This window comes from Borostomias antarcticus (genome assembly GCF_949987555.1).
Source record: "Borostomias antarcticus genome assembly, chromosome: 12".
In the NCBI taxonomy this organism is placed as follows: Eukaryota; Metazoa; Chordata; class Actinopteri; order Stomiiformes; family Stomiidae; genus Borostomias; species Borostomias antarcticus.
Window position 1 is genome coordinate 17,131,006 of NC_140245.1, and position 16,478 is coordinate 17,147,483.

A 16,478-nucleotide genomic window follows, 5' to 3' on the forward strand; every position below is an offset into this window, starting at 1 on the left:
CTTTCCATTCTTTCGTCCTCATCTCTTCTTTCTCTTCTGTCGTTTTTTTTCATTATTATTATTATTTTTTTTTAGACCTGTCACTTCTTTCATCCAGTCTCCTGCCGTAGAAGCGCAGCATCAGAGATCAGACCTGGGCTCTCTGCTCAGCCTCTTTGCCTCTTCTTCTCACTGCTCAACACACCATCTATACCCACAGACCTCCTCTATCACTGCTCAACACACCATCTATACCCACAGACCTCTTCTATCACTGCTCAACACCGTCTATACCCACAGACCTCCTCTATCACTACTGAATAGTGGTGCAACGGATCATCGTTGATCCGTGATTGTAAGGAAAGCAGAAGCACTTTAAATTAAAAGAAAAAAACTGTACACATCAGAAATGTGTTTAATTAATGCTATGGTGTTTTTTCCAAAGTACAAATCTCCTTCCTCTTTAAATTTTGTGTTTTAAAACTGTGTTTAATACCGTGATATACCATACCGTGGACCTTGATACCGTGATATAACCGTACCGTGAGTTTTTGATACCGTTACATGCTTACACTGCACTAGACTGTTGACTAGTAGATGTAGGCTTTCTCTATCCAGCAGATTGGCCTTTCTGGCAAGAAAACTTGTGCGAGCGTTAACTTTACCCAGCACCTGTAAGGCCATTCCCTCCCCACCCAAACTGTCATCTAAAACACGCCCCAGGTACTTCGCTGATGTCTTTGCAGCTATCTCCTCAGACCCTATCTCTACTCTTAGCTCCTGGGCCTTCTTAATCTGGGTTTAGACGCAAATAGGGGTCTAAATGAAGTGACAGCCTATTGTCACACAGCCAGCTGCTTATTTTAGTGAGTTCCTCTCCTAGCCTACTTTGGAGTGTGTTCTTGTCTTTGTGTGAGATGAGCAAAGCTGTACCTAGCTGCTAGCTAGCTGCCGTAGTAACATTAGCGTCTGGACCTAGAGCCAGTTAGAACCAGTTAGACAAGTTTGAAAGTGGCAGTTGGAAACGACCAACAGTTGAAATGGCCCTCGCAGCGCAATATCCTGACAGGGTTAAAAGTGCTTAAGCCAGAAAGGAGTTTAAAAACAAAATGCTGAGAAACAACCCAGAAACCCTGACAGCAGATTTCTCCCAGCTAGGAGACAGGTGCATCCCAACAAACCTGCTCCTACAGGCCTACACAGAATAGGGCTGGGCATTGGCAAGGAGCTCACAAAATGATACATATCACGATACATTGCGATATGTATGCGAAATTATTATTATTATTATTATTTCCCACCAGGATTCAGGCTACAGCATCAAAATCATTGCACTTCTTTTTTTAAGTAACAACACTATCACTACACAACAGAAAATCAACTGCTTGTGTCGCGTAAACATAAATAATAAATCAGCTTCAGTACACAGCCTGTGTGTCCAGAAAGCACCTGTAGACATTGTGTCATGCAGGATTTACATGATATATTTACAGCATAATTGGTATCAATATTTGCTTGTAATTGTCCTATTATACAACGCCAAGACAAAAAGGAGGATGCGCTTTTACAATATTTTTGGTCGCTGGCAAGATACTGAATAAACGTTGCCTCTTGGCTTGACAATGGTAACAAGGCAATCAGGTGTTCTCCTACAACTGACAATTCAAACTTGATATTGTCATATCGCCAAACAACTGTGCTCAGGCCGACTAAGCAAGTTAAACAAATTGATGGAGAGAGGCAGTATTGGAAGGAGGTTTAAAGAAGAGTTGTGGTCGTGATAGAATTTTAGGGGAGAGAGGGCTTGCTTTCAGGGGGGGTGATGAGCTACTGGGATTATCTCACAATGGAAATTTCCTGGGCATCCTAGAGCTATTGGCAAAGTTTTCTTAGCTGAACACCTTATTGCTGTGGTGGACAGTCTGGGACTGGGCCTGTCCAACTTTAGGGGCAGTCATACAATAATGCGAGTAACTTGTCTGGAAACTACAATGGGGTCCAAGCACATCTTAAACGAAAAAATCCACTGATCCATAATGTCCTGTGCGCATTCCCTGAATTTAGTTGGCATCAACGCTATAGACAGCTTGGAGACATTGTGCACAACTGAGAGAGGTCAGAGGGTTTTTTAGGAGGGCTAGGGGCAGTAGAGCCCTCTGACTACCAGGGCCCCCGGCCCTCCTATAGGGCTCTCTGACTACCAACACCCCTGGCCCTCCTATAGGGCCCTCTGACTACCAGGGCCCCCGGCCCTCCTATAGGGCCCTCTGACTACCAGGGCCCCCAGCCCTCCTATAAAGCCCTCTGACTACCAGGGCCCCCAGCCCTCCTATAAAGCCCTCTGACTACCAGGGCCCCCAGCCCTCCTATAAAGCCCTCTGACTACCAGGGCCCCCAGCCCTCCTATAAAGCCCTCTGACTACCAGGGCCTCCAGCCTTCCTATAAAGCCCTCTTACTACCAGGGCCACCGTCTCAGTGGCACGGGTAGTTGAAGGTCCAGGGGCCTATTCTAGTCAGAGGGCTCTATAGAGGGCCAGGGGCCCTGGTAGTCAGAGGGCCCTATAGAATGGGCATCAAAAAAAAAGAAAAAGATTGTTGATGGGCTTCCCTAACGGCCCAGGGCCCCTGGGCGCCAGCCCCAGTCCGTCTCTGGTGCCATTCCAATACAGTTTCAATCCTTTAATAACTGGCCTTTTTGTTTTGTAAATTGTTTTCTTCATTGATTAAAAACAAATAACAAACAAGTTTCATTTCAGTTTTCTGTGAAATCATTCATGTCAAAAGCATGGCGCGGGAGAGGACCATAGCGGAATAATGGGGCAGCGGCTTTGCAGTGGTGCGATTTTGACCCCAAACCAAATAAAAATATGGGGGTATCTGAAGTAGATGGACAATGTGGGCTAGATGATTCATGTTTAACAACAAAAATAGGCATATTTTATTGTGCTGCCTGCGAGTTTGAGTATAAAGTTTGACAGCTGTCCCAACTACTGCGGTCTCCCCTCAGCCTAGGGGAAAAAAGGAGGAACTAATGAATGAACGAATCGTTGAATCTCTGGTTTGAACAGGCGAATCTGATTCGACTGATTCGACAAAATTATGAGTCGGGTACAGCCCTAATATTTTCGTTGTTCTGTATATTCCTTTTTTTATTGTATCGATACTGTACCCGTGGAAAAACGATACAGTATCACAGAAAACATTATCGCGACGTACTGCTGTATTGATTTTATTACAAAGTCCTAATACAGAATAAACAGAGGCCTGGCACAGTGCTATCTGCAAGCACTACAAGCATTATAAAAAGAATGGTATCTGCCATATATGAAGAGGAAGACAGTGACAGCACACTCCTCACTGTAAATGTGTACCATAATGGCACCGTCCTGTTCCAGGGCAGTGAGGCTAGCATCAGCTCTGTCAAGAGGGGCTTTGGTGTAATAAACGCACTAGCAGAGACTGAGAAACCGAAGCACCACACTAAAATAACAAATGCTAACAACGACAAGTGAGGCCAAGATTTTGGAAGCAGAAGAGGGACTCCCAGAGGACAGGACTGGGTCCCACAAACAGCTGGAGAATACAGTCTCTCTGATGATAGAGATGATCTCCCTACAGGAGGTAGAGATGGTGGAGACCCCCCGGCCCGGCCCCCCAGCAGCAGAGTCCAGCCCAGCAGCAGCATGCCACCCCAGACCCAGAGCGCTGCCAGTAGGACATGTGAACCCCCCGCGGAGACCCCCCCAGCCCGGCCCCCCAGCAGCAGAGCCCAGCCCAGCAGCAGGAGCAGCACAGCTAAGCTGCAGCCCTGAAGAGACCAGCCAGAGCAACACGGACAGGGGAGAGATCAGACACCTGCTCAGCCTCATGCACCAGGCTGATGGGCTCAGCATAGTGAGCACACAGTCTGCTATAAACGCTCTAATCTCATCTAAACGACCATGTCAAATAACATAGTTCCTTTCAAAATGTACTTATATGTTTTGACACTGTTTATCTCAATTTTAAAATAGTTAATTTGGACAAATAGTTTTTTTACACTCATGAATGCACTTTATTACACTATGGAACATCCAGAGTATTGATCTATTGCACTATGGAACATCCAGAGTAGTAAATAATCCATATCCAGATGTAAGAGCCAGACCCTGGAGTTCAAAACTAACACAAGAGATAAAGACTCTTTTCATGAATCATTATCCTTCAGGAGACTTGGTGTAAACCAGACTCCTTCACTCATTGTCCCCCAGACTACCAAGAAATCATGATGTCATCTACCAAACACCCCTCAATTTAACACAGAAGAGATTCAGGAGGAATCATAATTTGGTTTAAGGCAGAATTTAGACATGTTATAATAAAATTTAAAACAGAAATCACACATCTGGATTAAAAAAGAGAGAACAAACACACAAAAAGACACATTCCTCTGTGCAATCTACATTCCTCCAAGTGAATCCCCATACTTTGATGAGGACAGAGGCAGCGTGACAGTGAGAGTGTGACCAACCGTGAGAAATTAAGCAGAGAAAGAGAAGACACAGAGAGAGAGTGTGTGTGTGTGTGTGTGTGTGTGTGTGTGTGTGTGTGTGTGTGTGTGTGTGGGGGGGGGGGGGGGTGGGGGGGGGGTGTCCACGTGAGAAAGGCATGATGGAGGGACCTCGAGAACGGAGCGAGAGCTGTGAGTAAAAATGTGTGTACGCAGTCTGACGGTGCTCCATCAGTCGGGTAGAAACATCATCAACACGCACGCGCGCACACACGCGCGCGCACACACACACACACACACTCCCGTTTCTTCACAGAACTGCTTCTCTCCTCTTGGCTGGCAGCGGAATCACATGATCAAACTATTATTATTAGAATGACGTGTGGTTATTTCTCAGAAGTGTTCATCAATAGGGACTCAGGGACTCTCACGTAGCATGAGCTGAGGCTGAACCACTCTGGTGTTGCCAACACGGTTCTGTAACTAACTGGACCATCTATCCAGAACTGTAACATAGACTACCCTGAGCCGTGCATCTAAAATAGACTACCACATCTATCAGACTACCCTCTGGTTCATCTAATAGACTACCACATCTAACATAGACTACCCTCAGGTCCATCTAACATAGACTACCACATCTAATATAGACTACCCACAGATTCATCTAGACTACCTCATCTAACATAGACTACCCTCGGGTTAATCTAACATAGACTTCCGATCTAACATAGACCCCCGTCAGGTTCATCTAGACTACCACATCTAACATAGACTACCCTTAGACTATCTAATATAGACTACTACATCTAACAGACAACATGCAGGTTCATCTAATAGACTACCCTCGGGTCCATCTAACCAAGACTACCACATCTAACATAGACTACCCTCAGGTTCATCTAACAGACTACCCTCAGATTCATCTAGACTACCACATCTAACAAACTACCTGCAGGTGCATCTAACATAGACTACCACATCTAACATAGATTACCCACAGCTTCATTTATCACAGACTACCCTCAGATTCATCTAGACCACCACATCTAACATAGACTACCCTCTGGTCCCTCTAACAGACTACCAATGGTATCAATACATACCATACCATCTAACATAGACCTCCCTATCAAACATAGACTAACATCAGGTTCATCTAGACAACCACGTCTAACATAGATTACCATCGAATTCATCTAGACCACCACATCTAACAGACTGCCCTCAGGTTCATCTAACATAGACTACCCTCAGGTCCATCTAACATAGACTACCACTGTGGGGTCCAAGCCGGCCTTGCTGGGCCAGTCTCTCTTTGTTTGTTTGTTTTCTTGTTTTATTTTATTCTGCCATCAGCAACCTGCTCTTAGAGATTTAGCCACACCCCCTCAGCCCTGCTGGGATTAGACCCTGACTGCATGCACGTAAACAGCCAGGTGGTCTGAGTTCAAGTCACCCAGCTCGCCCTCTCGCGGACAGCTGAACAAGGTCAATTTCAGGGGTACTGGGATGGAGGTGGACCCTCTGTATGGCCCCGCCCCAGCAACACAATTAGAATTCTTTAATTTAGTCTCTTCCTGTTTCCTCTGGCCTCCTCTAGTCTCTTCCTGTGCAATAATAATAATAATAATAATAATAATACACTTTATTTGTACAGCATCTTTCATACAAAAAAATGCAGCTCAAAGTGCTTTACAACACAGAAATAACATGCATTTCCTCTAGTCTCTTCCTGTTCTCTCTGGTCTCTTCCTGTTCTCTCTGGTCTCTTCCTGTCTCCTCCAGGCTGTGTCTAGCCCTAACTCTCCAGGCTGTGTCTAGCCCTAACTCTCCAGGCTGTGTCTAGCCCTAACTCTCCAGGCTGTGTCTAGCCCTAACTCTCCAGGCTGTGTCTAGCCCTACTCTCCAGGCTGTGTCTAGCCCTAACTCTCCAGGCTCTGTCTAGCCCTAACTCTCCAGGCTCTGTCTAGCCCTAACTCTCCAGGCTGTGTCTAGCCCTAACTCTCCAGGCTGTGTCTAGCCCTAACTCTCCAGGCTCTGTCTAGCCCTAACTCTCCAAGCTGTGTCTAGCCCTAACTCTCCAGGCTGTGTCTAGCCCTAACTCTCCAGGCTGTGTCTAGCCCTAACTCTCCAGGCTGTGTCTAGCCCTAACTCTCCAGGCTGTGTCTAGCCCTAACTCTCCAGGCTGTGTCTAGCCCTAACTCTCCAGGCTGTGTCAAGCCCTAACTCTCCAGGCTGTGTCTAGCCCTAACTCTCCAGGCTGTGTTCTCTTCTCACCTGCTGTGGCCCCTGCAGCCTCTGCTGGAGCTGCAGTCTCAGCTGGTTGGGCGGCAGCCTCATTTGGGGTCCCAAGGCTGGAGCTCTGCTCATGACCGGCCTCATGCCCATGCCGACGGCCCCAGGGAAAGCCCCCCGGGGGGCCCCGAAGCCCAGGCCCTGGGCCCCTATCCCCGGCAGCTCTGGGGGGAACTGAGCTGGGGGGCCGGGGGCGAACTGGGAGGGGTAGCCGGGCAGTTTGGGATCCATGGAGATGGGGGTGGCAGCGGGGGGCTGAGAGGGGAGGCGCTGGGGGAGGGGGTCGAAGCAGCCACCCTGGGGAGGACAGACACAGAGAGAAGATGGGATTAAGGGTCAGTGACCAATACATATAAAGTAAATAAAGGCTGCACACGGGAACATGCGTCGGACTTCCAAGAGTTTATTTGACGTTTCGGTCAAAGGACCTTCATCAGTGACCAATACAACCTTCACTTCTTAGTCACATGGCAGAGCCAACTAATGGATGGATCCTACAGGATGTATTAAGGTAATAGTGGTATGCTTGTATTGTTGTAATGTTGTAATGCTAGAAAACAGAAATGCTGTGCTGTTTTATTTACTCCATAGTATTTTATATTATTTCACTCCATAATATCTCACTGTACCCAGAAAACTCTTTATCAGGTTCTACAAAAAGTTGTCCTGAAAGTCTAGCAGAGATTACAGTTTATCAGAGAGAAGTACATGCAGAACATTGACACCTCCATCTCTCTCCCAGAGCTACCACTCTGCAGAAAAAACAGAATGTCAGAGCACCCTCCTCTTCCTCATCTGAATTTGATTCTTGATTTATCGGCGGAGCTCAACACAGTGAACCACCAGATCCTTCTCTCCACCCTCTCCCACCTGAGCATCTCAGATTCTGTACTCTCCTGGTTTCTAGGCATGCACTCTACCTACTGGTGTACTTCAGGGTTCATGCACTTTCACCACTGGTATCACTCAGGGTTCAAGCACTCTAATCACTGGTGTACCTCAGGGTTCAAGCACTCTAATCACTGGTGTACCTCAGGGTTCAAGCACTCTAATCACTGGTGTACCTCAGGGTTCATGCATTCTCACCCCTGGTGTCCCTTAGGGTTCGGTCCCTGGACCCTTACTGTTCTGTGCGTATACCAAATCCCTTGGCTCAGTAATCTCCTCACATGTTTTTTCTTGTAAATATAAAATGTTAAATGAACCATTTAATGATAGGACTGAACATACCATTTGTATGTTCAGTCCTATCATTATCATGATCAGCAGCACCCTCCTCTTCCTCACCTGTACCAGTTTGTCGATGCCCAGCGCCCGGTCCAGCTCGGCAAGCTCGCTCTCGTCTGAGCCACTGAGGAAGGAGAGCAGCTGGTCCAGCAGGGCCTTCTCATCGCTCCGCCCCTCCAGGGTGGTGGGGGGGCACAGCAGCTCGTCCAGCGGGCATGGCACACACTGCCTGTTCCAGCAAGCAACACACACACACACAGGTTAGAGAGGTGTGTGTGTGTGTGTACATGCAATTAAGTAGTGTACAGCATGTGTGAGTGTGTGTGTGTGTATACAGCAAAACAGCAACAACAAAAAACACAGTGGTTCTAAACGTGTTGTGGGTATCATATGTAAGAGTGGTTTGAAACGTGTGTGGTATGAATAGTGGTTCCAAAGATGGTGGTAGACTCACTCCTGAGACGACGACAGCGGGGCTGGTACAGGGTTCCCCAGGACTCCATCGAAGGGCAGAGCGTCCGTCAGAGGTAGGATCTGGAACGGCTGTGAATCTGGCAACTCCATCTTAGCCAGCCCTGGAGGAGGAGGAGGAGGACAGCACAGCTCAGCGCACAACACTCTGGGTGTCACAACACCAACGCTGACATGGCAGATAACTCCTCACTGAGGGTGCGACTCTCAGAGATTCATTTTGTCATGGTCACATCTGAGCGGACTGCATGAAGCCCTCTTTGGAAATCCTATTGACATGTCTCTCCTACCGCTGGGGGAGGTGAAGGAGTCGATGAGCGTGGTGTCGGGGAAGGGGCTGCCGCCGTCCTTGGCGGGCTGAAAGGGGTCCCCCTGCGCCTGGCTGGGAGTGGAGGGGCAGCAGAAGTCGAAGGGCGACTGGTTCTGCAGACCGCGGCCTGAGGAGGAGCCTCCGTCACTGACCCCTTAACACAAACACACACAGACGGGGCTCAGACAACTGGCGCTCTGCAAGCAGTCGGCCGTAAAACAGGAAGAGGCAGCCTCTCCGCCCTGCCTGACCCCTGACTCCAAAACTGTACCTCGGACTGGAGTTCCAGGCGGTTCCCTCTTGACATCGATGGCCCCGGGAATGTTGGCCTTGTTGGGCTTGAGTTGGGGTTGGAGCTGGGGTTGTGACGGGGGCTGGGGTTGGGGTTGTGACGGGGGCTGGGTGGGGGACTGGAGCTGGGTCTCGGGCTGGGACTGGGACTGGGTTGGGGACTGTAACTGGGGCTTGGTTGGGGACTGCAGCTGGAGCTGGGGAGACGGGGACTGAAGCTGAGGTTGAGGCTGAGAGGGAGACTGGAGCTGAGGTTGTGGTTGTGGCTGGAGTTTGGGGCCTCCACCTGCCTCATCACTGGCCTGTAGGGGCCCGGAGGGGCCCCTGAGGGTGGGCAGCAGCTGGCTGAGAGGGTCCAGGTCAGTGGGTCCACTGGACAACTGAGAGAGGGAGAAAGAGAGATGACAGAGAGAGAGAGAGAGAGAGAGAGAGAGAGAGAGGGTGGGAGAGAGAAGGAGGGGACAAGAGCAAAGGTCACTGCTGGCAGCTCTGCATTCAGGAGACAAAGTCCAATAGTGGCAGCGACAAATCAACACATGCCAGTGATTTAACAGAGCAGAGAGACAGGGTCAACACACAACACACCAGCCTACACAGCCAACAATGCAGCACTGTAGGAACAGGAAGTAGTGAGCTGTTACTGTCCTCGACCATAAACCCAACACCAACTACAGCAGGGCATTATGTTCATATCTGTAGCTGAATACTATTCTACTGCATTAATACAGAGCAGACCTGTAGTAGGTTCACATACTAGTAATGATTAACAGAGTTGTCATGGCCTAGTGTTTTCATGTACTCTGGGTGTGATGGGGCAGCTCAGACATGGTCAGGTCCACACGCACAAGGGGGCTTCTAAACCCCCCACCCCAGTGTTATTTTTTTCAAACTCTACTAAGACGTGGCCAAACAACTGAGAGCAGCGGAGGTGCGCGGCCAGTTAGAATGCATGAAGCGAAACGTGGATATTGGAAAGAATAAGAAGTATTTTGAACTTCTGCTGTGGGTCAGTCACGTAACTAATCCGGCTGGTAGGAGTTTAGCGCTAGAGTGTTTGGTGACGCCGTCATGAACTCCAGATTTAAACCTGTTCAGTTTTCCAAACGGTCCGGTTTCAGTGACCTCAAATGCGGTTTGCAAGTGGACTAAAGGCCGAACCGCATAGAAGAACATCAGTTTTCAGAAGCCCCTGTGCATGTGTGGATCATACAGAGAGCGGTTCTAATGGTGCATTCGTTTGTGGTCGGCGCTGGCAAGTCGCAAGTGGCAAAATACCTACCTCCGATCTGTGTGCATTCTAGCTACTGTATAGCGAATGATATGATGATGATATGATATGATATTGACGTCAGCCGGCAACTGAGGGCTGAGAAACATATCCGAATTTGCGACGAGGAAGTGCGAGTTCATGCGGCGTTTTATTTAATCATTCCTAGTAGCAAGTCGCAATTTGCCACCTCCCAGTTATAAACGAACGCACCATAAGCCCCTGTGTGTGTGTGTGTGGATCATACGGAGAGCGGTTCTAAGCCCCTGTGTGTGTGTGTGGATCATACGGAGAGCGGTTCTAAGCCCCTGTCTGTGTGTGTGGATCATACGGAGAGCGGTTCCAAGCCCCTGTGTGTGTGTGGATCACACAAAGAGCGGTTCTAAGCTCCTGTGTGGACAAGTCCAGAGACGGAGCGGCGGTTTGTCCGTACCGTGTCTCTGGCCCGTCCGCCCCCTCCAGGGTTGGCCTTAGGGCTGAGGCAGGTGGCGGTGGCGGCGCAGCAGGGCGTGGCCTCCTTGGCCGCCCTCCTCTCCACCTTCACCCTGACGGTGTGGAGGCTGAGGGCGGCGGGTGGCGGCAGGTCGGTCAGGTCCTTCTCGTCCGTGTCCAAGAGGAAGCGCAGCAGCTGGTGGTCTTGTGGCTCCTTGCCGCCGGGCTTGGCCGCCGCCGGCTCCTTCTTGACCTCCGCCTCTTTCCTGCCCTCCCCGGCCTCAGAGGAGGCGTCGCTGGGGCTGCTGTCCTGGAGGAGGCGGTGGAGGATCTTGTGGCGCTCCGTCAGGGAGCTGTGCGAGGCGGGGCACGGCGGGGGATTTTGGGGGAGGCTGGTGGGCTCTCCCCCGCTGCCGTCCAGGAGCTGGCTGAGTTTGGGGTTGCCCGGATGAGAGGTCTGGGGGCCTTGAACTCCATCCTCTCCCTCTCCCCCCCCCCCTCCCTCAGGGGGCTTGGCTGGGGGAGGCCGTGCGGGGGAGGAGGTGGGAGTGCTGGCCGGTCTCTGAGGGAGGGGGGAGGGCAGGGAGAAGCCCAGGGGGGTCCCGGCTCCCCCGTCCCCCCCAGAGTGCTGCCTGCTGAGGCTGCCCCCCCCACCCAGGGCCCCGGCTCCGGCCGGGGAGGCCAGGCCGGGCGTGGAGGGGGAGAAGGGGTTCCCTGGGACGCGGGGGCTGCCCCCCAGGCCAGGGCTACCGCGCGGAGGCCTGGGGGACATGAAGGAGGTAGGGGTGGCTGTGATTGGACTCCCCAGAGAGGAGGGGCTGCTGACCTGCTGAGGACACATTCGGTTGGTCATCAGGTAGTCTGTGGGCGTGGTGGGAGCGTGTCCGTGGGCGGAGCTGTTGCCGTTGTTGAGGTGGAGGCCGGAGGGGAGGCCTGGGGCTTGGCTGGGCTCGTTGGCGGGGGGGAGGGCGGGGGAGCTGGAGGGCTGGGCGGGGCTGCCCTGCGTCAGTGGAAGGCTGGGGTTAGTGTTTTCCTGAGAGCTAGCAGTGTTGTGTTCCCTGGAGGGAGAGAGCGACACCACAACATGAGCATCAGGTTAAAAGTTAAAAGAGAGTGAGAGAGACATTCACTTTCAACATTCACTGTAGATAAAGGTGATTGATGTGAATCCTGCTGGGGACAGATGGTACCTGTCAATAGTGGTTCAGTTCATCCCAAACCTTTATTTATACTCATAAAGCAGGTTGAGGTCTCCCTCATTTACAGTGATGACGAGTTCACACAAAGACACAAATATCAACAATGGGGTGTGGACGCCCCTGACGAAGGGCTGAACGGTACCTGTCAATAGTGTGGATGCCCATGATGAAGGGCTGAACTTCGGGTTGGGGGGGGCAGCAGAACTTGCAGCGTGACTGAGCGCTGAGGGGCGTCCCGTCACTCAGACTGAACCGGTACAGAGGGCTGATGGCCGAGCCGTGGGTCATCACTGGAGGAGATACACACATACACACACACACACACACATGAGACACACACACAGGTATGCACACACAAGCTTTCAGAGAGACGTTCCCTCGCCCCCTCACCCTCGTGCAGCAGCTTCTTGGCGTGTGACGGCTCCTTGCCCTGCGGCTGGAAAAAGGCGTAGATGCACTTCCTGACCACGTCCTCCCAGCCCGCACGCCCCGACGCACGCAGAGCACTGGTCTCGATGGAGATGATCTTCCCTGGGGAGGCAGGGCAGGGCATACTCAGAGAGAGGGAGAGGGGGGTAGGGCACACTCAGAGAGAGGGTGAGGGGGGTAGGGCACACTCAGAGAGGGAGAGAGGGGGGCAGGTCAGGTCACACACAGAAAGTTCAAAAAATGTAACTTTTGCGAATGTCGCCGCGCGGTGGATCCTGGCCGCCGCGCTCGGCGATTTGCGCCGCCCGTGCCGCCCGCCGCCCAGTTCGCGCGAATTGTATTGACTTTCTATGTAAACTCGCCGCGCCGCCGGAAAAATTCACGCCCGGTGTGAACACAGCATCAGAGAGAGCGAGAGGGGTACCTTGTACTCAGAGAGAGGGGGAGGGGCAGGTCACACTCAGAGAGAGGGAGATGGGTAGGTTGTACTCAGAGAGAGGGAGAGGGGGAACAGGGCAGGTCATACTCAGAGAGAGGGAGAGGGGGGACAGATCATACTCAGAGAGAGGGAGAGGGGGCAGGTCACACTCAGAGAGAGGGAGAGGGGCAGGTCACACTCAGAGAGAGGGTGAGGGGGGGCAGGGCACATTCAGAGAGAGGGAGAGGGGGCAGGTCATACTCAGAGAGAGGGAGAGGGGCAGGTCATACTCAGAGAGAGGGTGAGGGGGGACAGATCATACTCAGAGAGAGGGTGAGGGGGGACAGATCATACTCAGAGAGAGGGAGAGGGGGGGGGGGCAGGTCATACTCAGAGAGAGGGAGAGGGGGGGGGGCAGGTCATACTCAGAGAGAGGGAGAGGGGGCAGGTCATACTCAGAGAGAGGTTAAGGGGGGCAGGTCATACTCAGAGAGAGGGTGAGGGGGGACAGGTCATACTCAGAGAGAGGGAGAGGGGCAGGTCATACTCAGAGAGAGGTTAAGGGGGGCAGGTCATACTCAGAGAGAGGGTGAGGGGGGGGCAGGTCGTACTCAGAGAGAGGTTAAGGGGGGCAGGTCATACTCAGAGAGAGGTTAAGGGGGGCAGGTCATACCCAATGAGAGGTTAAGGGGGGCAGGTCATAGAGAGAGGGAGGGGAGCTGAAGGCTCAAGATCAGGGCTGAGGTCATCTGAGTTCCCAGAAATACTTGCTGCGGCGAGAACTTCTGGGAACAAGCTATTATATTCATGGATTTTGTGCAAGGAGGATGATTGGCCCACACAAATAGTGGCCTCTGATTGGTCACTGACTGCAGCTTTCCACTTTTTAAGTATTGCTAACGAGTCCTGCACTCTAGTGAGCTGTCGGTCCATATCTGGCACACAACGTACGATTTACTTGGACTTTCTTCCACATGAACTCCCACCTCACAGAGTCAGCATAGGCTAGCTTCAGTTTCTTCTCCTGGCTTGGCAGTGAGGAGCCTTTGGAAGTTTTTCAACATACTGAATACTTTAAGATTGTTATTACACAAATAGCAAAGTGTTATCTGTTTCTGTCATTATCTAATCGCCATGTTGCCTATATTATAACATTTTTCAATTTTTGGGAGGGGGTCGTATATGCAACACTTTTTTCTGGGCTGGATGAGTTTTTCATTTAGTCCCAACTACACTCCTGCACTGGCTCCGCCTCTCTGCCCATGTCTTGTGGTGCCGGTCAGACGTTTCCTTTAGGGTTAGGGTCAGGGTTAGGTTAGGTCAGAGGTTACTTGTAGGGTCAGGGTTAGGCTACTGTAGGTTACCTGTAGGGTTAGGGTCAGGTCAGAGGTTACCTGTAGGGTCAGGATGAGGCTAGGTTACCTGTAGGGTTAGGGTCAGTTCAGAGGTTACCTGTAGGGTCCTGTCTGGTGATGAAGGACTCCGTGCTGACAGGGAGCGGCGTGGGACGGGGCATCCGACAGGCTATGCAAATCAGGCAGCTCTGCAGGTCTGAAAGGAGAGGTCAGACGGAGTTCAATTCCGGTCAAACATTAATAGTAGGATCACAATAATGTTAGTTTACCAGATATGCATTGACATACAGGTAGAATCCTAAGCTAGAACCGTGCTGTGCAGCTGTGTGTGTGTGTGTGCACGCACGCGGGTGTGTGTGTGTGCGTCTGTAAAATCTGTCAATCTGTGTTCCTGACATTCAGAATCCATCCAACCTGTACGCTGCTCGTCATGACTATTACAATCCAGCGCATCAATGTATAAACATTCAAGAGTGTCACTACCAGAATGGTCTAACTACAATGTCTTTTGCTAGCATCCCCAATACATCTGAGGTTGTTTTTGTTGATATCAGTCACAAGGAGGTCCTGACTGTAAGGTAGGCTGTGTTTTCGATCTATATATGGGCCAGGCTTTTCCAGATAAATATTCTAGTACTTGAAATTATAACCAACTTAGGGTACAGATGTAAACTGTGCATACTCATAGTTAGAAGCCTGGGCCATGTATGTAAGTACACCAGGAGAGGTCTGAACATTGCTGGCATGAGAAAGAGCAAAGTCAGACAGTTTCAGCTGTCAGGCTGCTCAGCCGTGTGGAGGAGCAGGTTCGATGTGGATCCTTAGGTGTTCTTGAATCATCTGGCCCTGTTATATTTGATTACCTGCTGTTGTAATGTCATTTGTGGAATCAAATCAAGTATTCAAATGTGTGTGTGTGTGTCTGCGCCCCCGTGTGTGTCCGCCCCTGTGTGTGTGTGCACCTGTGTGTGTGTGTGTCTGCGCTTCTGTGTGTGTGTCTGCGCCTCTGTGTGTGTGTCTGCCCCCGTGTGTGTGTCTGCCCCTGTGTGTGTGTGCACCTGTGTGTGTGTGTGTCTGCGCCTCTGTGTGTGTGTGTGTGTGTGTGCGCCTGTGTGTGTGTGTTTGCCCCTGTGTGTGTCTGCCGCTGTGTGTGCGTGCACCTGTGTGTGTGTGGCTGCCCCTGTGTGTGTGTGTGTGTGTGTGTGTGTGTGTGTGTGTGTGTGTGTGTATGTGTGTCTGCCCCTGTGTGTGTGTGTGTGTGTGTGTGTGTGTGTGTGAGCATGTATGTGTGTCTGCCCCCGTGTGTGTGTCTGCCCCTGTGTGTGTGTGCACCTGTGTGTGTGTGTGTCTGCGCCTCTGTGTGTGTGTGTGTCTGTGTGTGTGTGTTTGCCCCTGTGTGTGTCTGCCGCTGTGTGTGCGTGCACCTGTGTGTGTGTGTCTGCCCCTGTGTGTGTGTGTGTGTGTCTGCCCCTCTGTGTGTGTGTGTGTGTGTGTGTGTGTATGTGTGTCTGCCCCTGTGTGTGTGTGTGTGTGTGTGTGTGTGTGTGTGTGAGTGTGTGCGCATGTATGTGTGTCTGCCCCTGTGTGTGTGTGTGTGTGTGTGTGTCTGCCCCTGTGTGTGTGTGTGTGTGTGTGTGTGTGTGTGTGTGCGCCTGTGTGTGTGTGTCTGACCGTCGGCGTCGTCCTGCGTGCTGCGGGGCTGGGCCACGGTGAAACAGGTCATGACCTCGTACTGCTGCCGCGCCTCCTGGTTCTCCTGGTCCACCTCGTCCGGCGGACGCTTCAGCAGGCGGCAGCTGAACGTGTGGCTGCTCCTCCCCGCCAACTCATGGGGCCAGGGAACGCCGTTCACTACACACACACGCACGCACGTGGGCACACACACACACGGTCACACACACACATGCGCACACACACACACGGGGGTGGGGGGGGGGGAGAGATCAAGAGGAGAGAGAAGAAGGGATGTGAGAGAGAGAGAGAGAGAGAGAAAGAGAGAGAGAGAAAGAGAGAGAGAGAGATGAGAGGCCAGGATGATGGGGTTTAACTTCTACACATGCTGGTAGATCTGATGGAGAATCTCAGACAGCTTGGCCTGGTGTTAAACCTGACTAATTGACTTGGTTTTAGAATGCGTTTTGGACGATCAGATCCAGTAGACCGTGCTAAATACAAGTGTAAACGACCAACAAATCGCATTGTTAAACACTCAAACCACTTGATTTTTGTAGATTGTATTGTATATATTGTATTTTGTACTATGTTATTGTATTTTGCACTGTCCTGTCTTGTTCTTCTACTATGTTGCACCA

The 16,478-nt window shown here is 51.2% G+C and overlaps 1 protein-coding gene across 1 annotated transcript in view; it reads right to left on the bottom strand.

Annotated features, from left to right (window-relative positions):
• The window catches only part of ncoa1 (nuclear receptor coactivator 1), a 76,117-nt gene that overhangs the window by 14,344 nt on the left and 45,295 nt on the right, over positions 1–16,478 (bottom strand). The window contains exons 7-16 of the mRNA XM_084447347.1: positions 15,838–16,017; positions 14,264–14,362; positions 12,355–12,495; positions 12,107–12,254; positions 10,767–11,823; positions 9,047–9,446; positions 8,756–8,929; positions 8,449–8,569; positions 8,055–8,223; positions 6,750–7,064 (exon numbers count right to left, since the gene is read on the bottom strand). Coding sequence (XP_084303473.1) covers positions 6,750–7,064; positions 8,055–8,223; positions 8,449–8,569; positions 8,756–8,929; positions 9,047–9,446; positions 10,767–11,823; positions 12,107–12,254; positions 12,355–12,495; positions 14,264–14,362; positions 15,838–16,017 — 2,804 coding nt within the window. The remainder of the gene's footprint in view (positions 1–6,749; positions 7,065–8,054; positions 8,224–8,448; positions 8,570–8,755; positions 8,930–9,046; positions 9,447–10,766; positions 11,824–12,106; positions 12,255–12,354; positions 12,496–14,263; positions 14,363–15,837; positions 16,018–16,478) is intronic.